Source organism: Aulostomus chinensis, chromosome 17 (assembly GCF_037954235.1).
Source record: "Aulostomus chinensis isolate RoL2024-O1b breed Wild chromosome 17, RoL_Achi_v1.0, whole genome shotgun sequence".
In the NCBI taxonomy this organism is placed as follows: Eukaryota; Metazoa; Chordata; class Actinopteri; order Syngnathiformes; family Aulostomidae; genus Aulostomus; species Aulostomus chinensis.
In genome coordinates this window covers 7,643,544-7,669,000 of record NC_141336.1, presented here as the reverse complement: position 1 = coordinate 7,669,000, position 25,457 = coordinate 7,643,544, and the positions used below count along the sequence as shown (strand labels likewise).

The 25,457-nt window shown below is 43.0% G+C and overlaps 2 protein-coding genes across 3 annotated transcripts in view; one reads left to right on the top strand and one right to left on the bottom strand.

Annotated features, from left to right (window-relative positions):
• The window catches only part of strn3 (striatin, calmodulin binding protein 3), a 34,680-nt gene extending 30,373 nt beyond the window's left edge, over positions 1 to 4,307 (bottom strand). Inside the window, exon 1 of one of the 2 annotated variants that reach the window (XM_086183150.1) lies at positions 3,797 to 4,307. In XM_086183150.1, the coding sequence (XP_086039276.1) occupies positions 3,797 to 4,060 (264 nt within the window). In that variant the 5' untranslated portion in view covers positions 4,061 to 4,307. The remainder of the gene's footprint in view (positions 1 to 3,796) is intronic. The other variant, XM_086183151.1, reaches the window with a different exon arrangement.
• Positions 4,308 to 5,267: 960 nt separating this feature from the next.
• On the top strand, positions 5,268 to 25,187 carry ap4s1 (adaptor related protein complex 4 subunit sigma 1). Its single transcript, XM_086183159.1, has 6 exons — positions 5,268 to 5,549; positions 19,768 to 19,912; positions 20,007 to 20,093; positions 23,493 to 23,561; positions 24,621 to 24,632; positions 24,766 to 25,187. The coding sequence occupies exons 2-6, from the start codon at positions 19,775 to 19,777 to the stop codon at positions 24,892 to 24,894; spliced, it is 435 nt and encodes a 144-aa protein (XP_086039285.1). The 5' UTR covers positions 5,268 to 5,549; positions 19,768 to 19,774; the 3' UTR covers positions 24,895 to 25,187.
• The last annotated feature ends 270 nt before the right edge of the window (positions 25,188 to 25,457 follow it).

The window sequence follows — 25,457 nt, the reverse complement described above, 5'->3', positions numbered from 1 at the left end:
TCTGCCGCCAGATCTCCTCTTCATCGCGGATGATGAGCAGCTCGCGGACTTCACAATCTTGCCAGTGCGCTGCCATGATCGATAAAAAAGATGTGCAAGATTGCTATACAATTTGTTTATAAAAACGGTCGCGCTAGTGCAGTTCACGTTAGGGTTCCCTGGTTGGTGGGAGTTCTCAAGCATAGATTAATTCACGTACGATCATACACATGTAAATTGTTTGAGAAAAAAAGGAGTAAAATAGGGGACCTCAACAGGAAGACTGATCTTACGGCAGAGGCCAAAACTTTATTGAGAGATGAGTGAGCAGCTCACGCAGCCCAGCCCAGCCCAGCCTTATTTATTTATTCCGGAGCGTCCACAATGACAGCCTGACAGGCGGCACAGTGACAAAATCAGAATGTGACAGGAAGGTTGCGGCAAACCTGAGACAACGCGAGTTGCCTTTTTCACACTGCAGGCGAGCCAAGCAGAGCCGAGGCGAGCTGCTTAACACCCGGGCCACTTAGAAGGTTGGTTGACACGGGTCGAAATGCCAAGTCAACCCTTTCAGAGTGCCCTAACACCTGTGTTCACCCAAGTTTTTGGTGCAGTGTGAAAGGGGCTAAAGACACTAATTTCATCAATACAATGTAAGAAAAACATCATTCTGGGGATCAACAAACAACTAGCCGTGTAACAATTTGTTTTCACAACGATTTGATTTGCATCATGATTTGTGGTTACTGATACGATTCAAGGATCATATTGGTTCATTTAGAACGATACGATCCAAAACCATTCAATGACTTGTAACTTCAGTAACATTTTAGCCAAAAATTCAACCAGTGTGACTGTGAAATAAAGTCCTGGATATTGGACAGTGCAGGTGAAGTTTCCTAGAATCCTGTTTCTTTGAAGGGAATCAGGCATAAATTAATTACTGATATAAAACAAAAAAGTAAAAACAATTAATGGCAAATGTGTTCACATTAATACACATGTAATGTACAGTAAGTGCTAACAACATTTCAACAGTAGGTTTACCTGCTACTTCTGATTTGTTTTGCAACACAGAAATAGTATGTTGGTTGTCTTCAAAATTTGACTTTAAAAGTCAAATTTTAAGTGCAACCAACATCTCTTCAGGTTGATTTAACAGTAGGTTTACCTGCTACTTTTGCTTTTTCATATCCTCCAAACAGCAAGCGACTTACTTAGAACAGCTCAGAACAAAAATGGTAGAAAGTCAATGAGATCAGCGAGATCTCTTTTGAACAAAGCCAAAGTGTTTCCACACATCGTGTGCAACTGTGGCTTGATAATTTTTGGCTTTTCCTCTGTTATCCACGATGGTGCATTTTATTGTTCTGAAATTCCCACTGCTGCTGGTGTGAGGCTATGATGTCACCCCAGGCAGACCGGATCAAGTAACATTTAACATCTTCATAATTAAAGGTAGGCAAGACTAGCGACCTGTTTAGGGTATACCCCACCTCTCACCTGAAGGCTGCTGGGATAGGCTCCCAGCCCCCCCCCCCAACCATTAACAGGATAAGCGGCAGACAAAGGATGGATGGATAGATAAAGTACTAAAAACACATTTATATAAATTCTGCTGTGCTTAAATTTTGTGTTCTGTTTCCTAGTATTGATACAATAGATTGATTACATTTAAAACAATGTTAGATTGAATTAATATATGTTAGATCCGAAGGGCAACTTGTGGAGAACAGATCGATGTAGCTAGGTCATAGGAATAAAAAAAAAAATCAATAAAAAAAATCAATACATCGTTGTAGTAGATGAATCATTAAACCCCTACAACTAACTAAAATCTAAATAAGGTCTACAACTGCAATTTAGCAGCTGCAGGAAGGCATAACACTGAACAGGCTAATTGCGCATCAAATGCCATTTTCAAGTTAATGCTCTTGTGCTGCAGAGATGCCCAGACTACAAATATTATCTTTTTTAAAAAACATACTTATTTGATACACCACCCCCTCAAAAAAAATCACAGCACTATCATTGTAAATGATTATTCAGTAAATGTAAATAAAGATTTCACAAATCATGTTGCAGTTGCAATATCTGTCAGAATTTCAACTTTTAGAAGAAATGTATCAACTTAATAATCTTCTCAGAATGCTCAACTATGTGAATAAAAGAAATGTTTTAATGCACTTAAAAGCATAATTTGCAACAGCTAAGGGATTCTAAGAGAGAACAAACATCTAAAAATCCATTAATCCCCCAACCATCATTCGCTCCACCCCTAATCTCTAAACTTTTTAATAATAGTATACAAATACTTATTACAGATAGACATTAGGATTCTATTGGTAAAACTCAGAATAAACCGCATGAGGTGTGTGATTTCAAATAAGGTGAAAAAAATTCCAATTGTTATTACAGAGCCTATTTATACTTACATTTTATTACACATTATCCAAGAGTGAGTGTTTCAGCTAAACTGAATGAATTGTGTCATCAGTGGATAAGAGTTTATCTAGCAGTTGATGAGTTACAACTTGCCAGGTATTTGATAATTGATGAATCCCTTTAATTCCCTTTAGAGAAGAAAAAGTGCAAATTCTGATTCCAGCTTCCTCATTATGAATTTTCAGGTTTCTCAAATAGTTTATGACAGCAATCTCGATTACACTGACACGACTCTCCTTTCTCTGGCATTTTGTGGACTAAAGACACTACCCGAGTAATCAAGAAATTATATGGACGATAAAATGCTATATCAAGCTGCACATTAACTGAATATGACTTAAAAACATCACTTTTCTGTTATAACAGGGACAAAAGAATGGAACGTGAAAACAGCAGATTAGTTTGTGCATCATGATCCATTTAATCTATGCACATAGGGACATTTAGGACCTACAACACAATTTCAATGATCAATGGGCATAATAAATTCAATAATGCAGCTAGGTCACAAAACAAGTGTATGTGGTGAACTACATAGTTTGTGCTCTGTCTTTAGGCCAATTTTGCTGGCTGGCACCTTGTATGGTCATTTCATTAGATCTAAGTGACTATCGTAGAACAATTGATGGCTCCAACAATACCAAATACAGTTATGACGCTAAAACAATATTAATTTTACTGGACATTTACAAATTATTTATAATGATGCTAAGCTGATAACCAGAAGTAGCAGAATCAGTTGTATACCGTGAGGGGTTTCCCCTCTTCAATACGCAGAGGTCAGTAGAGCGACACCAGTCTTCCTCAGAGAGTTTGATCACTCGGCCCAGCTGTTATTTACACGACGTTAACTAACAACACAGCTAGTTCCGAGGCGAGCGTGGCAAACCAAAATAGCTACATCCATACCGACAGACAGCTGGATTCACGTCTCCTTTAATGACTTCATCCAACAGAGTTTCAGTGATAATCACATCGCAGAAACATGAAGATCAAAGATATACACACGAGTGGAGGAAACAGCAATGCTACCTGCTAGCTTGCACAGGGCTGGGAGGCGCTGGTGACCCAGGGAATAACCAGTTAGCTTAGCTTAGCTTCAGCCTCTTCGCTAACTCGGATACAAACGTTTTTAAAGCTAGTTTGAAAATGTTAATTTGTGGCAAATTAACAAAACTGCCATTATTGTACTTGTTAATGTCTTATATAATAGGCAAAGTTTTAGTAATATGCACATGTATTTTATACATATTTAGCATAATTGCCGTTTATTTACATATATCACTGATTGATTAGCAATTCTAACAGGAACCATTGTCATGTTGGATATTAAGTATTTCTTATTGAGATTAAAGTGAGCAACTGTACTTACCTGAAGCTCGGCCCTCTCTACTTCCCAGTGCGCCCTCTCCATCTCGAACCGGGCCCACTCGTGCTGGATATAGTGCAGAATGCCGGGGATAGTGTACTGCTGCTGCGGCCGAGGCAGTTCGTCCGGCTGGTGTGGAACCATCACACCTCCACCGCCACCACCTACGATCGGCGGATGAGCGTTGCTGTTGCTCCCCTGCTGTTGCTGTGGCGGCGGAGGCTGTCGTGGGGCTCCGAGGACTCCTACACCCGGGTGCTCGTCCATGTTTTAACTAGTTTTTTTTATTTATTTAAGAGAAGTAGGAGGACACTCCCGCTCCGCTGAAGGATTCCCGTCCCCCCCCTGAAGCCCGCGTCTCCGCCCCGGTCCGTCGCGCTGGCTCCGCCGTGGTGAGTGAGGCTTACTGCCCCCGGAGAACTGCGGTGAGTGCGGCTGATGGCGGACACAGTGTTTGCGTGTGGATCTAGCCGGCCGCCATTACTGCTCTCACTGGAGCCGATCATCGCGTAGGGAGAATCCACCCGCGGTGCATGACGGGACATATCCACACACATTCACGATGTTACATTCAAGTCACATACAAATACCCCGGAGATCACGACTATCAGCAGGGATTACAGCATTATGCTATAATTTTAGCTATTAAATCCATGGTATTATATTTCAAACCGTTGTGTTTTCGTAATCAGAAAATATGGAATTGCTTTTTTTTCCAGTGCTTTTTTATATATTTGCTAAATTAAAAGGGAATTTATTTTCTCTGTTTGAAAGTGAATTTATATTCTCAGCCTTTGGTATAAGTTTTCCATTGCACATGAAATTTTATGCTGTTCTCATCTTTAAAATAATATTTAATATTTTATTTGGTATATTTTTCATTCTTACATGGTGCAATTAATATAAGGCTGCAGTGCAGGATCTTTCTTGTCACATTTAACATCTTGTCATGATGTAATTTGTCCTTATTTTATCACTGTGTGTGATAATTTACAATCTGTTCGTTAATGTTGATACTCCCCAATGGCTGAATGAAATAATAGTTATAATACATGTTATAATGATCGTCACTGAGTCCAAGGTTCCCAGTTTTGCTATCAAATCTATTTTAACTAACTGTCTCCCAGGCTGCAACATATTTACATTTCATGTTTTCTTGGCACGTTTTGTGCATAATGTGGCTGTAAGGATCGTTTCTCCAAGGTTGCTTTACTCAGTGCATGCTACCTCATTGATCTCATTGACTTTCTACCATTCTTTTGTCTTTTGTGTGTTTTTGTGCCCTTTTTGTCGCTGGCTGCTTAGCCATTTGTTTCCTTCACCAAGTAAAGTGCTATAGGTTCCCATGATAATAACTGATGTTTTGAGTCAAAAAAAATTTCAAAACCATTATGAAAAATATCATCTGAAATCCGGGATGGGTATCATACTACGTATTTACCACAGTCCAGAAACGCACCACATGAGAGAGTAACTGGGCATGCGCAGGACGTGTCAACACGAATAACCTCAGTTAGCTTTGGTAGTGTTGTTTAGCGAAAACCTTCTTCGATTGAACAAAAAAAAAATCCAGCAGTTTTATATGAATTGACAGTGTGTTTGGCACAGTAAAGACTTGCCACTAATAGAATATTTAAAATTCTCTGATAAGATAACATTAGTTAAAACAGCATCCCCTTGCTTGTGTTTACCTTGCTGCTGTCTCCGTGATGGAATTTAAGTAGCTTTATAAACATTCACGAGCTAACATCTGCCGGTAAGTAGAAGGTGTTGGGATTGTTGTGCTGTAGATAAAGACGCCACTGGTAATAATTCTAATTGAATGAAAGACTAAATCAGTAGTATCACGCTTGGAAGTGCGTCTCTCGATAAAAGGAAATGTGTCCTTGCTGACTGACTTGTATATCATTGCGTTTTAATCATAGCAGAGAGCGTTCCATAAACTCAGTGTGTGAAGATGAAAAATGATTTATCAGCCACAAACAACATTACTTCTAACAAACTATTTACACACGCTGGGTAATTAACTGTATTTGTTTTGCTTGAGCTCTAGCAAATATAACTACTACACAAGGAAAATGAGAGTGAATTAAAAAAAAAATTCATTCATTAATAAAAGCAGAGCATATGGGATGAAAAATGTGCCACTATAAACGGAATTTGATGATTAAAATTTAATTTGGACTGGGCAGCTTGAACCATTGCATTAAAAAAACTTGATTTGAATGGGATAATTTCAAATTGAATTTATTATTTGGAACTGCGTCGTCATTAACTTGAAATTGAATTTAATTTTATGAAAGTGAATTCATTTGTTTGGAAAATGCATATTATCCAATGTGAACATTCAATGAGCTGTATACTTACCCCAACTGGTCAGAGCAGAGGGCCTACCTATTGAGCTATATATGTTGGCCCTGAGGTGGACTATCGACCTGTCCAGGGTGTACCCCGCCTCTCGCCTGAAGGCTGCTGGGATAGGCTCCAGCCCCCCTGCGACCCTTAACAGGATAAGTGGTAGAAAATAGATGGATGAATAGATCAAGTCTGGTGAAAAATTTGATCAAATGTAAAAATTAAACCCTAAAGTGCCAAAATGCACCATCTAGGTATCTAAAAATGTGGACCATGATTTGTAGGAATGTCTTAGAGACATCCAACCAAAACTCAATTATTCATCTCATCAAGACCTATAAAACATATGCTGACACCCCTGACCTAAATCCAACAGGAAGACCACAATGTGCACATGAAAGTACAACTTTGCACCAATTTTGGACCCCAAACAAACTCTATCTCCACCTAGGATGTTAATGGTATCACCTTCAAACTTTAATACATGACTTATGACACTGTGCTGAACAGTAACTCAAATGGTTTGGATTCTGTAAGCCCCGAAAGTTGCTGTGCCACATTGCACCTTAGAATGTAAACAAATGGGGAAGGCAATCTCTGGGCTTATACTTTGTGTCAGACTGAGGCTTCTGATGTCTAAACTATAAGTCTGACCACTGTCCAACCTGTATTACTGGATTCAGGACAAATTTTCCTACTAAAATGTGAATTCTAATGTAAGATTTGGCCAAAGTCATGGGATTTATGAGGATATTTCACAAGAAGAGTACTCTAAAATCCTCATTAAACTGACAGGGCGCAGGAGGGAAGGGGGGGGGGGGGTAGGTTGGATAAAGTAAGAGCTGTCAGTCCAGGTCTGAAAACATTTACGTGCCCGTGACAGAAGCCATTTGACTGCTGCACCCCGACATGTGCAAGGGTGCGAAGGCCCGTTCAACGCTGCTTGTAGCTTTAATTTATTCCTGGGTCTGGAAGTCACACAGGATAGCTTTGTTATTCTCCACCACCTTAGGAGGTTAGGAGGTGTTGTCAACTCGGACCTTACTTAGTCCAGATATTCCTGTACCCTACACCAGCCACTTATTTATGACTGTTCATGTACACGCTCTTCCTGCCTGGATCTTACACCTTGCTAGCATGTGCTCAACTGTCTCAGGGGCATTTTTGCACAGCCCGTACTTGGGGTCTTGTTTGGTGAGGTACACCCTAGATATTGCACTAAGTGCCTTCTCTGTTTTTAACTTTCAATTCTCTCTTTACCTCTGTAAAGCACTATGAATTGCCCTTTGTATGAATGGTGCTATACAAATAAATTTGCCTTGCCTTGCCTCTTGTGCTACTGTGAGTAGTGGCTTCTGTGCTGTCTTTCAGTCCAGCTTTCTCCAGCCACTGGTAGGATTTTTTTTTTTTTTTTAATATCAGCTACCGACTCTATCTGTTGGTGGTACATGCTTAGGAGTTCATCTTTTGGGGCCATTTTCCTGAAATATTCCTTGTTGGTTGTTTCATACTGGACAGTGGCTCTGACACTCACTGGTCCTTGGCCCCTCTCGCTCCACTTACTGTACAGTCTTAGGGTGCTGGACTTGGGACCCTCTATGCATTGTAAGGAGCTTCCTTGTCTTGATGTCAGTGACTCTGTCTCCTCCAGCAAGGTATCTAATGACTGTGGCCGGCTCATGGTTTCTTTTTGGGCATCCCAAGGTACTTAAAGCTGTCCTTAGCCCCTTCAATGCTGACTTCTGGTTGTTCAACCTTATGTGTTTGAATCAACTTTCTTCTCTTCAATACAATCCAACCACACTTATCTTGGCTGAATGACATTCTGATGTCATTGCTTTAGATCCTGTTAATGTGGATCCGTGAGTCAATGTCTCGCTCTCACCTGCGTTACAGCTTGACATCATGCATATAGAGGAGGTGACTGATGGCACTATGATGCCTGACAGGAGCTTCCATGTTATGCAGAGGCAAGTTACTGGCCAGATCGCACCCTTCTTGGAACTTCTTCAGAACTGTCCACCCTTGGGTAACCATTCAAGGATTCAAGGATCTTTATTGTCATACCACTCAGATTTCCATGTTGGTGGTATGAAAATTGAACTCAGGTCAGGTAGAGAAAAGAAATAGGTATTACATAAATATATATATATATATATATATATATATATATATATATACTTATGTATCGTTAGGTGTAGAGGCCCGAGATTGTGGGGAGACTGCTCCCCACAGTTCTCTGTGCAGCCTTGACCACCCACTGCAGAGCCTTCTTCTCTGCAGCCGTGTACCTGCCGTGCCACATGGTGATGCAAGTGCAAAGGATGCTCTCCACCACACAGCGGTAGATGTTCCTCAGGACGGAGCTCCCCAGTCCAGCTCTCCGCAGCTTCCTGAGAAAGTAGAGACGCTGGTGGGCCTTCCTGACCAGATGGGAAGTGTGGGCACTCCAGGTGAGATCATTGGATATGTGCATACCCAGGTACCTGTAGCTGGAGACCACTTCTACAGCTGCGCCACCAATGTGCAGGGGAGGGGGAGGGTGCTTTTCCCTCCAAAAGTCCACCACCATCTCCTCACTGTGCGTTCACACTGAACGCAAATTCGTGCATTCGCGCGAACAGTTTCCATTCAAAGTCTATGGTGCGAATTCGCGAGGCGAAATATTCGCCATTCGCGCAAGTTGAAAATATTGAACTTTGGCGAAAAATTCACGTCAAGACAGCCAGTCAGTGTTGAGGATGTCCCGACGTCACGGCTGACTGTGACTGACTGACTGTGACTGACAAGATGGCGGACACGTTGATTGTGGCTATGATTGCGTCCGAATTGCCAAGTGGCAACCTATGACCTACTGCTACACGGCACAATTCAGACACCCTCGAAGATGGGTGGTGAAGCACGACCTCTGCTGGCAGAGCACAGATATCGCAATTAGGTTGACAGCACCAACGAAAGCCCCACCTGCTGGCCTGACTGTTGAACTGCACTCCACTCGGAGCGGACACGTCATTCATTCTCTATTATTAAGCACATTAACGCACATGTACAGGTGTGTTCACACGCGTCGCATTTGGTGTGAACACACATTTAGTCATCAACAATGACTGTAAATGTTGGTGCTGTATAAGAATGGGAGACTATTGGTGGCGCAAGTTTGCGCGGCCACAAATTTTTAGGGGATGAGGAAGATGTCCATGTTGCATTGTGGGCCATAGGTTGCCCCGTAGGATGCACCTGAACCGACCTACAATGTGGGCGTGTTTCGGCTGGAATTTAGGTTGGGAAGTCGCTACTCACGGCAGTTGTGGTTTCGGACAGCCTATGTCGTAGGTTGCCACTTGGCAATTCGGATGCAACCTATGTGTGGAAACCCGGTGCTATTATGACACTATGTGTCAAAATTACAAGAACCAGTTGAATAAATTGGTGTCCATTCATGAAATTCTGTCACCGATCCTAGCTAGCAGGTCGTCAAACTGGCCAGTCGTTATCCGAAAATACCGCTCGAAGCGGCGGTTATCCAGACGGAGCCCCTGGAGGAGCTCGGTTCACCGAGCTGAGCTCACCTCTAGATGGTGTTCATAACCCAGATACAACGGTGTTTAGTTTTCCGACGTATTTCTGCCTTCTACGGCAGGTACAACGCAACAGTTCTGTGAATATTCATGGTGAAATGGGGGAAAGAAACATTGCCGGAAATACTCGCTACTCGGGCAGGTGAGCGAATTCGCGTATTCACGGGAATGACACAAATGGACACTAAAATGATCCGGCGTCAAATTTGCGCGAATAATGCAACGTGAAATTTGCATTCGCGTTTGGTGTGAACACACAGTCTTCTAGACATTTATGCAGGGGTTGTTTGCTCTGCACCACTGCACCAGGTGTTCCATCTCCTCTCTGTATTTGGACTCATCTTTTTTAGTGATGTGTCCTACTACTGCTGTGTCATCTGCAAACTTGACTATATGGCAGCTGGAGTGTCTCACGTCAGCAGAGTGAACAGGAGGGGGCTCAACACACAGCCTGTGGCGAGCCGGTGCTGAGGGTGATGGAAGAGGAGACGGTGTTGTGGATCCTGACAGTCTGGGGTCTGTTGGGCAGGAAGTCTAGGACCCAATTCCCCAATGTGGGACTCAATCCAAGGGAGGAGAGCTTCTGCACCAGGGTCTGTGGGATGATGGTGTTGAAGGCGTAGGAAAAGTCCAGGAAGAGCAGGCGGACATAGGAGTTCCTGCTCTCCAGATGGGTGAGGGCTGTGTGGACCACTGATGAAATGGCATCATCAGTGGAGCGGTTTTGCCTGTGGCCGTACTGGTGGGGGTCCACAGTGACGTCAATGGAGGTCTTGATGTGGGCCTTGACCAGCCTCTCAAAGCACTTCATGACTACCGGGGGGAGTGCAATGGGTTGGTAGTCATTTAGGCCTGTCACTGTGGAGCACTTGGGGACAGGAACAATAGTGGTAGTCTTTAGGCAGGTGGGGACAGATGACAGTACCAGTGAAGTGTTGAAGATGTCCACCAGCACCTTGGACAGCTGTTGTGCACAGTACTTCAGTACTCGCCCCGGGATGTTAGGGCCTGCAGCTTTGCGAGGGTTGATTCCCTTAAGGGTCTTCCTCATGTCTGCTGTGGTCACACTGAGGGGCGTGTCGTCAGGTGGTGGTGTGTGTCTGGTGCTGGGGTGTGTGTGTGTGTGTCAGGGTCTTCGAAGCGGGCATAAAAGAGGTTGAATGCATCTGGCAAGGAGGGGTCCCTTGGGCATTGTGCATCCCTGGTGTTGTAGTCTGTGATGCACTTGATGCCCTTCCACATGCACCGAGGGTCATTTGTGTTGAAGTGACCCTGGATTTTCTGGGTGTATGTGGCTTTAGCCCTCGCGATGCCTGCCTTCAATTCTTTCCTTGCCTCTTTGAGTGCTGATGCCTCACCTGCCTTGAACACAGCATCCCTGGCTCTCAGCAGCACTCTCACTTCCGCATTCAGCCAGGGTTTCTGGTTCGGGTAGCATGTTACTGTCCTGGTTGTGGTGACATCATCAGCACACTTGGAGATGTAGCCGTGGACGGAGGAGGTGTATTCCTGCAGATCCACCTCTCATTCTGGGTGGGTTGCAAACATCAGCAACTCTCTTACAGTTTATTTCTTTAGCCAGTAGGTGAGGATCACGTCAGGGCCCGGTACTGTCTAGCTATTTATATCTGACATCCGATGATCCTTGTGGTGTTCTTCTTCTGGTGTTCATCTTGTAGCCGAGCATCTTGAGGATCGCTGTTGCTATGATGTACACAGCTAAAAGGTCTCAGTTATGGTCCTAGTGGTGATAGTCTGTCGTGGTCTGTAGTGCTACATTCACATCTTATTGCAAACTTTCAGAAAGTACTTTATCACTTAGCTGTGGTAACAGAGGAAGTGGCTTTTGGGATATTACCCTATCTGGGAGTGCAGGGATCATGATAATCCCCACTGACCTTTCAACCTGGCTCACCCTTGCTGTAGCATCTTTGTTGTACCTGATCAATCAGTAGTTGTGATAGCAGTTGCTGTTTGCGGATGTTGGAACACGGGGCTGGAAGTTGTTTCTTCGTCAGCCAAGATGTTGGTTTTTGAAGCATCCATGTATCCCATAGCGTCTGCATGAGGCACCTCTCGCTGGGGTTACTTGTGTAGTAGCATTCCTATGAATCCAGATTGTTTGCTCTCGTCTAGTGATTCTTAACTGCAGGTCTGTGGCCCAGATTTTGACAAGGGTCAAGGGCAAAGGTTATCAACTGAAGACAGCAGAAATATCCATGAGACGCTCAGTTATAATGGAGCTTTCGACCAAATGGTGGCGGTAATGTGTCAGTCACTTGTTTAACAAGCTCCCATATAAGAGAAGAAGACTGTTTTCTGCTTCTGTTCCCTGGAGCAAAAACTATAGATATGATTTTAAAAAGAAAAAATGAAGACGATTGATGCGTCGACCCACCCCAAAGGACTCCGTTTTTGTGAAAATACAATCCCGACGTCATTAAAGGTGCACGAAGCGTTGCTGCCAGCAGTCACTTCCGGTGATGTTCGTTGTAAATAAAAACAAAGCAAGCTCGCCCCTCCCCCCGAGTTTCTGTAAATGTCATCATTTACGCATCAGGCACGCATCAACATGGATAGTGGACCTGTGCTGCACTAACGTCTCTAAGATGAGTGAGAAAACTCCAACTGTTCGGTGATTAAATTTATATTTTGTCTTTATACAATACAGTATTGTAACAATATGAGATTATTAGTTATAGCTGATATATTTAAAATTATTTTGTTAGGTTATGAGTTGCTGCTGATACATTGAAAGTTATTTTATGAGCTTATGCAAAAGACACTTTTGTAGAATTTGTCCTTCCTGGAAGTGATGCTAGTGCTAGCTAGGACCTATATAATACACTGTTACATTGAAAAATGGCTTAGGGTGTTGGCAATCTTCTTATAGCCTAGGCCATCTTTATGTAGAGCAATAATTCTTTTTTTCAGATCCTCAGAGAGTTCTTTGCCATGAGGTGCCATGTTGAACTTCCAGTGACCAGTATGAGAGAGTGTGAGAACGATAACACCAAATTTAACACACTTGCTCCCCATTCACACCTGAGACCTTGTAACACTAATGAGTCACATGACAGGGGGGAGGGAAAATGGCTAATTGGGCCCAATTTGGACATTTTCACTTAGGGGTGTACTCACTTTTGTTGCCAGGGGTTTAGACATTAATGATTGTGTGTTGAGTTATTTTGAGTGGACAGTAAATTTACACTGTTATACAAACTGTACACTGACTACTTTACATTGTATCAAAGTGTCATTTCTTCAGTGTTGTCCCATGAAAAGATTAATTAAATATTTGCAGAAATGTGAGGGGTGTACTTACTTCTGTGAGATACTGTAGCTCTGGGTCCGGCACCCGAGTCCTTGAGAGGGGTTGGACTTTCTCTTTTGCTGGAGATGCTCCAGGTGAGAGGCAGAGGGCGGGGGTGGGCTTTTTGGTTGCCCCTATACTCACTGCCTGTACGTTGGGGTTTACCCCGGTGGATAAAAGGGTTGCTTCCCTGCGCCTTCGGGTCGGGGAACGGGTCCTGACGGTGGTCTGCGCGTATGCGCCGAACACCAGTTCAGAGGATCCACACTTTTTGGAGTCCTTGGGAAGGGTACTGGATGGTGTCTAGGCTGGGGACTCCATTGTCCTACAGGGAGACTTCAACGCTCACGTGGGCAATGACAACGTGACCTGGAAGGGCGTGATTGGGAGGAAGGGCAGGCCTGACCTGAACCTGAGTGGTGTTCAGTTATTGATTGTCCATAATGAACACCATGTTCAACATAAGGATGCCCACCGGTGCACGTGGCATCAGGACATCCTAGGTCGCAGTTCTTTGATCTATTTTATAGTCGTATCATTTGACCTGCAACCACATGCTCTGGACACTTGGGTGAAGAGAGGAGCTGAGCTGTCAGCTGATCACCATCTGATGGTGAGTTGGATCAGATGGCAGGGGAAGACGCTGCGCAGACCCGGCAGGCCCACACTGCAACTTGCCCACACTGTTTACAGTTACACAATCCCACCAACACGTTTGAGTTTGGGGGGTGCTTGGGAGGGGGGGTGGGTCGTCCAATCCCCGGGGCAGAAGTCGCCGAGGCAGTTAAGCAACTCCATGGTGGCAGAGCCCCGGGGGTGGATGAGATCCACCCTGGGTATCTCAAGGCTCTTGTGTGATGTTGTGGGGGTGTCCTGGCTGAAACCGCTCTGCAACATTGCGTGGACATCAGGGGCGGTGCCTTTGGAGTGGCAGACGGGTGGTCCCCATCTTTAAGAAAGGGGACCAGAGGGTGTGTCCCAACTATCGGGGGATCACACTCCTCAGCCTCCCTGTTAAGGTCTACGTCAGGGTACTGGAGAGGAGGGTCACGGCGATAGTCGAACCTCAGATTTAGGAGGAGCAGTGTGGTTTTCTTCCCGGCCGTGGAACCATGGATCAGCTCTTCACCCTTGCTGCTGGGTCCTGGAGGGGGCATGGGAGTTTGCCCAACCAGTCCACATGTGTTTTGTGGACCTGCAGAAGGCTTATGACCGTGTTCCCAGAACCACCCTGTGGGGGGTACTCCGGGAGTATGGGGTGGATGGCCCTTTACAAAGGACCATTCGGTCATTCTACCGGAGGAGCGAGAGTCTGGTCCGCGTGGCCGGTACTAAGTTCGGACTTGTTCCCAGTGTTGTGCCAACTCAACCAGGTCAAGAGATTAATTCAGAGATTTGACAACTAATCAATCTGAAGAAAGGACTTTCGGCCTTTCAGGCCTAACACCCCTTTCTAAAGCCTGCATTTCAGTGACCACATGCTCTTAAGACAAAGGGTCATAAAAAGGGGGCTCACTCTGGCCATTGACCCCCCCCCCCCCCCCCCCAAGAACTCGTGCCCCGCTTGACCGGAAGTTCGTGTGCCGAACTGCTGTTGGCTGAGAGCCTGTACCATCCCACAGGGAAGTGACATCATCTGCCTCACCAGATATAACTTCAGCGCAAGAAAGGTTCGACCTCTTCGGCTGTCCTCTTTGGACCTTGAGCTGGCAGAACAGCAGCGGCGAGAACTCCGCAAGCGGACCCCCCCCCCCCCCCCCGTCCACTCGTCCAGAGAAGCCACTGTCGAGCCACGCAATCGGCGTGAACTGGTCCCTGGTGAAAGAAAGCTTGTTCCAGCTTCTTCACCCTTCTACCAGTGAACTCCAGCAGATCCTCGGAGGCTGCCCCGCCGCTGTTCTGCAACCTCCAAACCGAGCCCGACCAGCGCTCTGGATCAACGGAGATCGAATCCCTTACCGCTCCATCGGGTCAAGTAAGGATTTTCTCAAACTAGGCATTTTCTGGGCAGAGAATTGTAATTAGCAGATACGATTATATAGCATTATACGGTGTCTATTGATGTTAGTTATTAATAGCTGTAACATTTCAAGAAGGTGTTACATGTTATTATTTCTGCACAATCCTGCTCAAAGGTGTTAACACACGCATTTTTGGGTTTACCTTTGTCCTTTCTATCTCTCTCTCTATCTCTCTCTTTCTTCCGCTAAGTGCTCAGCTTAGTAATTAACCGCTCCACGTTTTATACCTCCACGGTGCTAACTAGCGGCTAGCTAGCCTCAGCTAACTAGCCTAGCTGCTAGCCCCGCTGCGACGCTAACTGGTTGCTAGGCAACCAGGCTCCCCCTCCCCTCCTCACTCTCTCTTCCATATACACAGACACCCCCTCACTCACACACGCTTACACACACACGTACGCTCACACACATTATCACTGTGTATCTTTTGGTTAGATAAACCGTTATACATTAACATGTTGCTGATTGATTGATGCATTGTGTTTAATAAATACATTTTTTTTATAAGAGAAAAGTCATAGTGTCTTTTGTGTACAAAACTGTGGTCTCGTGTCTAAGTAATAGCCAGTGCTCGGATCTCATCCTTCTAATATCAGAGCTATCCCTATGTAGTTAATGTTACAGAATATTGACTGTTTAGTAGATAAACTCTGTTCGAGACTGATAATTTTTACAAGTTTGGTCACATTTTAGTTTCCCTGAACTCATCAGGGTGGTGCCCCGAATAATTAATATTTTATATTAATTAGTAATTTATCTAATAATCAATAATTATATCCAGATTCTCATTATTTTTGACCAATTCGCTCTTCAGCGCACTACTTCAGTGAGGGTTGGACTCCGCCAAGGCTGCCCATTGTCACCGGTTCTGTTCATAACTTTTATGGACAGTATTTCTAGGCGCAGCCAGGTGGTGGAGGGGGTCGAGTTCGGTAGCAGGAGGGTGTCGTCTCTGCTGTTTGCGGATGACGTAGTCCTCTTATCGCCATCGGGCCACGACCTCCAGCTCTTGCTGGGACAGTTTGCAGCCACATGTGAAGCAGCTGGGATGAGAATCATCACCTCCAAGACTGAGGCCATGGTCCTCAGCTGGAAAAGGGTGGTTTGCCCACTCCAGGTCGGGGGGGAGGTCTTACCTCAGGTGGAGGAGTTTAAGTATCTCGTGGTCTTGTTCATGAGTGAGGGCAAGATGGAGTGGGAGATTGACAGGCGGATTGGGGCGGCATCTGCAGTGATGCGGGTGCTAAACCAGTCTTTTGTGGTGAAGAGGGAGCTTAGCCAAAAGGCGAGGCTCTAGATTTACCGGTCAATCTACGTTCCAGCCCTCACAATACAAGTGGCCGAAATGAGTTTCCTCCGCAGGGTGGCTGGGCTCTCCCTTAGAGATAGGGTGAGAAGCTCAGTCATTCGGGAGGGGCTCAGAGTAGAGCCACTACTCCTCCATGTCGAGAGGAGTCAGTTGAGGTGGTTCGGGCATCTGGTGAGGATGCGTCCTGGACACCTCCCTCGGGAGGTTTTCCAGGCATGCCCAGCCGGGAGGAGGCCCCGAGGCCAACCCTGGAGGGATTATATCTCTCGACTGGCCTGGGAATGCCTCGGGATTCCCCCGGAAGAGCTGGTTGAAGTGGCTGGGGAGAGGGCAGTCTGGGCTTCCTTGCTGAGGCTGCTGCCCCCGCAACCCGGACCTACCGGATAAAGCGGAGGAGGAGGAGGAGGACGACGCATGTGATTGGTTTATTTTCGCAGCATGTGAAAATGAACTTCCTATCGTGGACACATGACTTTTGCGATGTCTTTATCGCGATGACGATTAAAATTGGATTAATCGCCCAGCCCGTGTTGTAGTTACTATGCTACTCAATCAACTCTGCTTATTCCCCAATGTATGCACACGCACTACCCCCCCCCCCGCCCCGTCAACTATCTTGTTAGTGATTGGCTGGAACGTGGTTTATGTTTATGTGCACATTCAAACACAGTGTTTGTTTGCCATTTGTGAGCCCGGTGTTGTCCTTCGTTGTCTATTAGGCCCTGAACTTTTTCATAGTGTATTCAGGGGGCAGGCAGCTAGTGGATCAAGGGGAGATGCCTATGATTTGAGACAAAAATGAAATTGTGCTCAACCCATGCAACAAGGCTTAGTGTACCTCTAAGTATGGCTTCATAAATGGAAGTAGCGAGGTATTGCTGAGTGCCAGTGTGTGGCGTGTGGGCTAATGCTTTCCAATGAAGCACTAAATCCCTCAAAATTGCAGCAGCATCTTGGCTTGTGGGAAAACCAGTGTAGTATTTGTAAGAGGAAGGAAAGGCAAGGCAAGGCAATTTTATTTGTATAGCCGTTTTCACAAACAGTTTGTCTCAAAGGGCTTTACATGGCATCATAACAACATCCTCTGCCCTTAGACCCTCAAGGGCTGCAGATGCTGACTGACGTCTCTCACTGTACACTGAAAGCCAGCTACCTTGTAGCCAGACATGTTGCACAGAGTAAGAAAGCATTCACCATAGTGGAGGAGTTGGTTCTGCCTGTCACTGTTGATATGTGTTGTGAGATGATCGGAGAGGCCACTGCAAAGAAGCTGCTGACCATCTCTCTCTCAAACGACACTGTGAGTCACCCTATTGTGGACATGGTCTCAGACATACAGCATCAAATTCTTTAATGAATAAAAAGTAGTCAGTTTTTCTCTTTGTGGACCGAGAAAGCCCAAGAAAAGATGATGGACACGTTTCCGCTTTTGTCTGACATTTCGGAAAACTCCCCTCAGGTGAAGATCAGTTACTCGGTTTCTCAGCACCTCTCCCAACTGGCAGACAAATTTGATGACTACTTTCCTTAGGATCTCAGAGAGGGAAATGTGGATTTTGGAGCCATTTTCAGTGAATCCTACTGCAAATGATGTTGCTTTGCCCTCACATCTGGAATCCCAGCTTCTGGAAGTTTCCACTGACAGTGCTTTAAAGTTGCAGTGGGGCAAACTGGACCTGGGCTCCTTCTGGATTGCTTTCTTAAAGGAGTACCCATGTCTTGGACTGAGTGCTGTGTAGAACCCCTGCTCTCATCTATCATTGTCTTGTTCCAGTAGCCCATTTCTCATCAGGTGGCCCTGATTTCATAGCACCTGTGTGACCCATTATGACTAATACTCCTTTCACTCATACTGAAGCAGGCTAAAAGTATTAGCAACCTTGCCTAATGGGTCCACAGCTGGGGGAACTGAAACCCTGCCCTCCTGTGAATCTATGCTCCATTACATGTCCTGATGGACATACGTTTTTCACATTTTTGTTCTGGAAAATCATTCAGATCAGCACATCTTTAACATCCAATTTTTATATTTAAACACAGAATTTCTGTAATAATATGCATGTATATTGATGTGGATGTTCAGGCAGGGCTGCAAAGCCCACTCAGGGTCCAGCTGGAGTCAGAGCCTCTTCCCCCCTGAGCCTCGACACCTTCTTTCTCAGTCAAAAGCCACATTTACATGCAGACTTTTTCTTCATTCCGATTGAAATTATTTCGATTGAAGAGTTCGGGTCAACTGTTTACATGTGACGTGATCTATTCCGATCTGGTGTTTACATGTGCCACTTCATTTAATTGGAACTGCAGTTTTACAGCTGTGTGTCACATGCAGACCGATGTAAACATCACGTGCAGACCGATGTAAACATCACGTGACTGAACTTTGGTCGATGCTGGCTTTGTTGAGTTTTTCGTTGACTTTTTGAACAGTTCAGAATTTCTTGTTTTCCTACCGTCTAAGCGTGCGATAATGTTCAGGTCTTTGAGAGTTTGTATTGAAAATAAACTCTCCGCCGCAGACCAGTTCTGCGTGCACTGCTGCTTGGAAGCCGCCATTTTTATCAAGTGAGGAAACGTCACTGCACATTTACGTCAAGACAGAGCATGCGCAGAAAGAACACAGCCTGACAGCATTCCGTTTCACCGTTTACATGATAAGATTTTACATCTGATCGGTTTGGGAAAAGGAATATTCTACCCCTGTGAAACCGAATGAAATTCCATTCGGTTTAGGCCTCTTTATTCGGATTGAGGTTTTTATATGGAACATTTATATTCGGTTTGGGCTTCTAATCCAATTCTAATTGGAATATTAGGCTCCATGTAAACCCAGCTAAAGTTTCAAAGTTCAAGTCACAACTAGGTTCTCTAGTGAAGGATTTCGAGATCAGATAAGCACTGGAGTCCAGCAAAGTTGAGTCCAAAGAGCTTTATTGTCCTCATGGAATACAAAGCACCTGTCCAGGGTGTACCCCGCCTCTCGCCCGTAGATGCTGGGATAGGCTCCAGCCCCCCCGTGACCCTTACTTGTAAGGAATAAGCGGAAGACGACGATGTACAATGTAATGCAAAGCCCGAGCAGTTCTGCAGAAGCTTCCCCCAACCAGCAGATGGCTGTTCCCATTGAGCCTGGATCTGCTCAAGACAATAAAATATCTAGTTGATATGGGTTTATAGGAATTCTGCAAACTTTATTTCTGACATTTGCAGTGACTAGATATGATGATTAAGTCTGGGTAAACTGTCCTGGAGATAGAAAGAAATTTGTCTTTAAACAGGATAACTAATAAGATTCCTGGAAGGTTAAAAGTTTCTATTCTTTTATAGAATTACAGACTTCAGCTGGTAACAACGAATCAATTTTGTGTTGTTTTTGTGTGTGTGCATGTACATGCGTCCAGGTGAGCGATGATAACCTTCGTATTGATGGTGAATCGGCAGGGCCAGACGCGACTGTCAAGGTATTACCAACCTGTGGAGCTGAGTCGGAGGGCAGCGCTTGAGGCTGATGTGGTTCACTGCTGCCTGTCACGCAAGAAAGACCAGGTTTGCCTACCACCACACCATTTTGTATAACTATCCCTGTTGATTCCTGATACTTATGCTGAGATGTGCTCCTTAAACTTTCTCATGTTTCCAGTGTTCTTTTGTGGAGTACAAAGACTTCAAATTGGTTTACCGCCAGTATGCTGCTCTCTACATTGTGGTTGGAGTCACAGATGTCGAGGTGAGTGTCACCTGAGAAGACACCTCTTGGAACAGTCGATCCAGCATCACCGATCTGACTGTCAGAAATATTTGTTAATAAATTTGTTTTTTTCTAGTTTGCTTTTTATTGAAATTTATTTGAAACACATGGAAAAATTAATTGAGGGAAATAAAATAATTCTTCCTTGGAAGGACCCCAAGACTTTGAGAAGCCCTACAGGTAGGGATAGGAATTGATGTGATTTTCACGAGTCCATTTTCAATTCTGCTCAAGGATTCGGTTCTTTATTGATTGTCTTTGGTTGGTTAATCAGAGGACGTGCGAACATTGTCATTGCTGCTGGGTTGAGATTCACTCCGGAGCAGATCAAAAATGCAACATTCATTCAAAGTTATTGCATGCTGTGTGTGCAAATGTTTCTGCATATTGGTAGTGTTTCTTCCCTTTGATGAAATAATCCTCTTTGTAAGTATTGCAAATTGCCCTGTTGTCATCCTTTCTTGTGAAATGTAACCAAACCTTTGAGCCCACTTGGGCACCATGTTTCCTCCTGGCTGCACTGGTGCGGATCCAACCAGTGACCCTTTGGGTACTTGGAGCCACTCTGACTCTGAGCCATGCTTCCCTGAGATCCGATCACTGAAACCCAATTCAGAGGTTGTCTGTGCCACATGTATCCACATTAATTCAGTTGTATGGAAGCAAATATGTCCGGGGCCACACTGAAGAACCGTTTCATGAGTGGTTATCCTTTGTTTGAGTGGAAATACCCATTAATAAACACGCAAATTGCAGCATATTATTCCAAACACCTGGTCATCTGAAAAGCCTGTAGAGAGATATTACTGATGAATATGGTTTGTCAAGAACATACAGAGGAACATACCCAGTCGTTATCATAGTACACATCCCAATTCCATTGAAGTTTGGGCATTGTGTAAAACATAAAATAAAAACAGAATTCCATGATTTGCAAATCCTTTTGACTTGCCTTCAATTGAATACACTACAAAGATATGATGGTTAATGTTCAAACTGATCAAATTAATTGTTTCTTGCAAATATTCACTCATTTTGAATTTGATGCAACTCATTTCAAAAGAGGTGGGATAAGGGCAACCAAAGACTGAGAAAGTTGAGGAATGCTCGAAAACACTTGTTTGGAAAATTGAACAGGTTAATTGGAAACAGGTGCGCATCATGATTGGTTTTAAAAGGAGCATCCCCGAAAGGGTCAGTTATGCACAAGCAAGGATGGGGAAGGTTTCAACACTTTGTGAACAACCTTGTGCGCAAATATCACAACAGTTTAATATAGATGTTTCTCAACATACAATTGCAAGAAATTCTGGGATTTCACCTTCCGCAGTCTATGATATATCAAAAGATCCTGAGAATTTGGAGAGATCTCTGTCGGTAAGCGGCACAGGCAAACCCCAACACTAAATGCCTGTAACCTTTCTGTTGGGATGTGTTAGTGGCCATGGTATGTGTAATTTACACATCTGTGAAAGCATAATTACTGCTGAAAGGGGCATAGAGTTTTAGGACCAAAATATGCTGCAATCCAAGCGATGCCATCCCTGCTTATTTCAACAAGACCATGCCAAGCCACATTCTATAAGCGTTAGATCAGTGTGACTTCATAGTAAGAGATTGCTGGTACCACACTGGCCTGTCTGGAGTCCAACCCTGTATCCCACTGAAAATGTGTGGTGCATTATGAAACACAATTGAGGTTGTTCATCAAATAGAAATGGGAAAGAATTTTACCCGCAAAGCTTCACCAATTAGTTTCCTCAGTTCCTAAATGCTTGAGTGTTGTTAAAAGGAAAGGTGATGTAACAGTGGTAAACTGTCTTAGCTCTTTTGGAATGTGTTGCAGGTATCAAATTTCAAAATGTGTGAATATTTTCAAATAAACAAATTTTATCATTTTGAACATTAAATATCTTGTCTTTGTAGTGTATTAAATTGAATATAGTTCAAAAAGGATTCACAAATCACTGTGCTCTATTTATCTTTGTTTTATGCAATGTCCCAGTTTAATTGGATTTGTAATTTCCCCTTCTTGTTTTTCATTTCTGATTGGTAAACACAGGAGAATATATCCCCAATTGCATCTTTTGCTCTCTAATTATGAGCTAATGGGCCTAATGTAAGACCATTTTTGTATTTTCATTATTTCTTTCCTTTTGCATAAGGTGGATTTGTATGAGTGTGTCACATCAGATTCTCTGTTGTTTTCAGGAAAGGCTTGTAAATGAGCTGTGTAAACATGATAAATCCCATCTCTTCCTTTAAATAAACATTTGTTCCAACTATAGCAAATTAATGTGCCTTCAAAATACCATATATCATCAGCTGTCTGTAACCTTTGTTTTGCAGCTCCATTCACAAAAAATGGCATTGAAAATTACCTTGAAATTGAAGTTGAAGCTGAGTGCAAGATGTAACATGAAGGCCCTATCGAAACAATGAGATTTATAACATTAACAAGGGTGGCAGAGAATACATGAACACAGATTTTCGAGAGGTTACGTGGCATAACTGGAATGTAAATGTCAGGCGTTTTAGCTAATGCGCTTCTAGATTCTGATTTTACACCCACTGCAGCATGTGGAAACAACAGCAAAAACATGTATCCCTCTGAAAATATAAAGTAAGAAAATATTGATTAACGTTTTTTTTCTTATAAATAGTACTAAGGATTTAAGAGGGAATTCAAGCATATAAGTGGTTATTTTCTTGACTGATACAGTATAAATTGAGACGATCCACAGCAACAAATTAACGCATGTAATATCTGTATGATGAGATGAGACATTAAAAAAAGGCTATGTTGTATGTGAGGAGCTGATGTAACATCTGTCAATTTATTAGAATTATTTAGACTGAAATGAGTGACAAGGAGGCAATTAGTCATCCTTGAAATTTAAATTGTCCACATTTATTACTCAGAATATAGAGCACACAAATAAAAATGTGTGTTGACAGCATTCCATGACATTCCATTCTTGCCATCTACCCCGCATGCATTTCAAATAAGGCGGTATGTCATGTACACTGGCTGATCAGGGCATTAGCCTCCTTATCACAATTCTATTCCTTACTACTGCTCAAAACCAGACACTGGAAAACAACTAAGCCCCTTTTTTCTGGCTGTCGTACACAATGACACCACAAGGTGGAGAAATAGGTTATGTAGTTAAGACACTTCTTACAGCATTTTATCAATCATTTTCAGAATTTATCCTCTGAATAGCCCGATTTTGATGTCTGATTTTCTGGCCCATCATCTACATCGCCCAAAGCCAACAGTCATTGTGGACCCCTACCTTTAACCATCCTCTCTGGTCATCACCTTCCTTTTGGAGTAGAGGAAAAAAGAACTTATAATTTTCTCGTCTCTCACAGAATGAGCTGTCCATCTATGAGCTGGTCCATAACTTTGTGGAGGTTTTGGATAAATACTTTAGCCATGTGGTGAGTTCACACATTAATGATGAAGTGGCTTCCTTGCTGACAAAATGGCTTGCATGTTGTTTTTGGTTGGACTGTTTTCACACAGACAATCTTAGATTTATATTTTATATAAGACTGAAAAATAAACATGATTATGTGAATCACAGCAACCAGATTAATGTTTAACATGTTTTAACATTTATGAGGCTTTAGCCATTATCACTTTATTTTTGCTCAATTTTATTGGAAAGAAAATATAAATATGCAAGATTTTTTCTGAGGATAATCAGTAATTCTTATTGTTTCAGACTTAGTTCAAAGCAAATTTAGCGCATTGTACAGTTGCACACAAAATCAGTGGAAAGATGCTTTATTTCAAAAAGATTTTAAGTTATTTGGCTTTTCATAGTTTGGTCAAACTTGACAAATCAGGAAATCATAGATTGTAAAAATCCCATCATGATGTCATTCTTTCAGCATTGTTTTTGATCCATTTAGTATTGAATTACTATCAAATCTAAATTGGAAACAGCAGTTCTCTGACATCAAGATCCAACATTTACTCTGCACCTAAAATAATTAACAATATTATCATACCATCTATATAACTATGAATAAAATAAGAATTATAAGACCAATTGATGATCATTCATTAATTATCTTTGTGGTTTCTCTTTTTAGACAAATTAATTACCATCAAAATACAAGTGAATTGAGGTTTGAGAGTCTGTATGCAGTGCAAATGAGCCACAATGCCACCTTGTGACACTCAAATATCAAATCGTGAGATAAGCACATCATCTCAACTCCCCTTGCCTTCACCATGGTCATTGTGTTGGTGTCTGGTTACAGTTCAACAGTTTTGGTTGAGTCATGGCTCACGTTGGGTTGTTTCCAGCTGTTTTCAGAGTTAAAGCACTGGACTCAATCTGGCCAGTTCCAGTCACAGTTTGGAATTAGCTTTTGAACCTAGATTAAGATTCAGCTAAAGCGTCCAACAGACAGGGACTGATCTACAGGATTCTTTTGATTTAATATTTTTCAGGATCTGTTTTTTTCCCCCTGTTTTTCTCCTGACAGAGCGAATTGGATGTATCCTTGAATTATACCACTTGATGCTCCATTAACATCATGTCACATCTGGTTTCAGTATTTTGGTGTTCAGGTCACATTTTACCAATTGTCAAATGTGTATTTGGTGTCCTTGACTCTGGGTCTCTGTCAGATCATGTTCAACTTGGACCGAGTTCACATCATCCTGGATGAAATGATCCAAAACGGACTCATCGTCGAGACCAACAGGAGCAGTATCCTAGCACCACTTACTGCCCTCGACAAAATGGCAGACAGCTAGCAGTCAAAGTAAATAATGTTATAAACTACAAAGTGCAGTGAAATGAAGCTGCAGCAGAGTCTTTTCTTAAACATGCGCATAACCTGATTACATTAAAGAAACTCATAAATTAATCTGTTTCAGTGGACACCAACCTTGAATGGCAGAAATTATGAATAGTAAAAATGACAGACTTAGACCCTTTTTTGACAGTTTATTTATAAAGGGTTATTGCATAGCAATGAATAAAGTGATGTTTTAAAATAAATTGTTTGTTACTTCTTGTTCATTTCCCCATTTCACGTCCAAATCAAAAGAACAAAAGCTCAAAATTGATATTTTCAGATTTGGGACAGTATGTAAAGGAAATTTGCAAATTGATGTTGAGTGGAGGTCAGTTATGTTGAGGAAAGTGCTGAAATTTGTTGCAGTAATTTAATGATCGGTTTATCTTGTATTCATGACTTTAAAATCAAATTTTATGTTTTGAGCGGAAATAAATTGAATTTGCAATTAAACAGAATGAAACTTTTTCATATCCTGTTAAATGTACTTAAGACTCGTAAACAGGGTTTGTATGGTAA

Bases quoted from the DNA above. Each gene is read 5' to 3' on its own strand.
- ap4s1 (XM_086183159.1), top strand. From the start codon at position 19,775: ATGATAACCTTCGTATTGATGGTGAATCGGCAGGGCCAGACGCGACTG. The intron at 19,913-20,006 runs GTTTGCCTACCA...TCATGTTTCCAG, and splicing joins TGTCACGCAAGAAAGACCAG to TGTTCTTTTGTGGAGTACAA. The intron at 20,094-23,492 runs GTGAGTGTCACC...CGTCTCTCACAG, and splicing joins TTGGAGTCACAGATGTCGAG to AATGAGCTGTCCATCTATGA.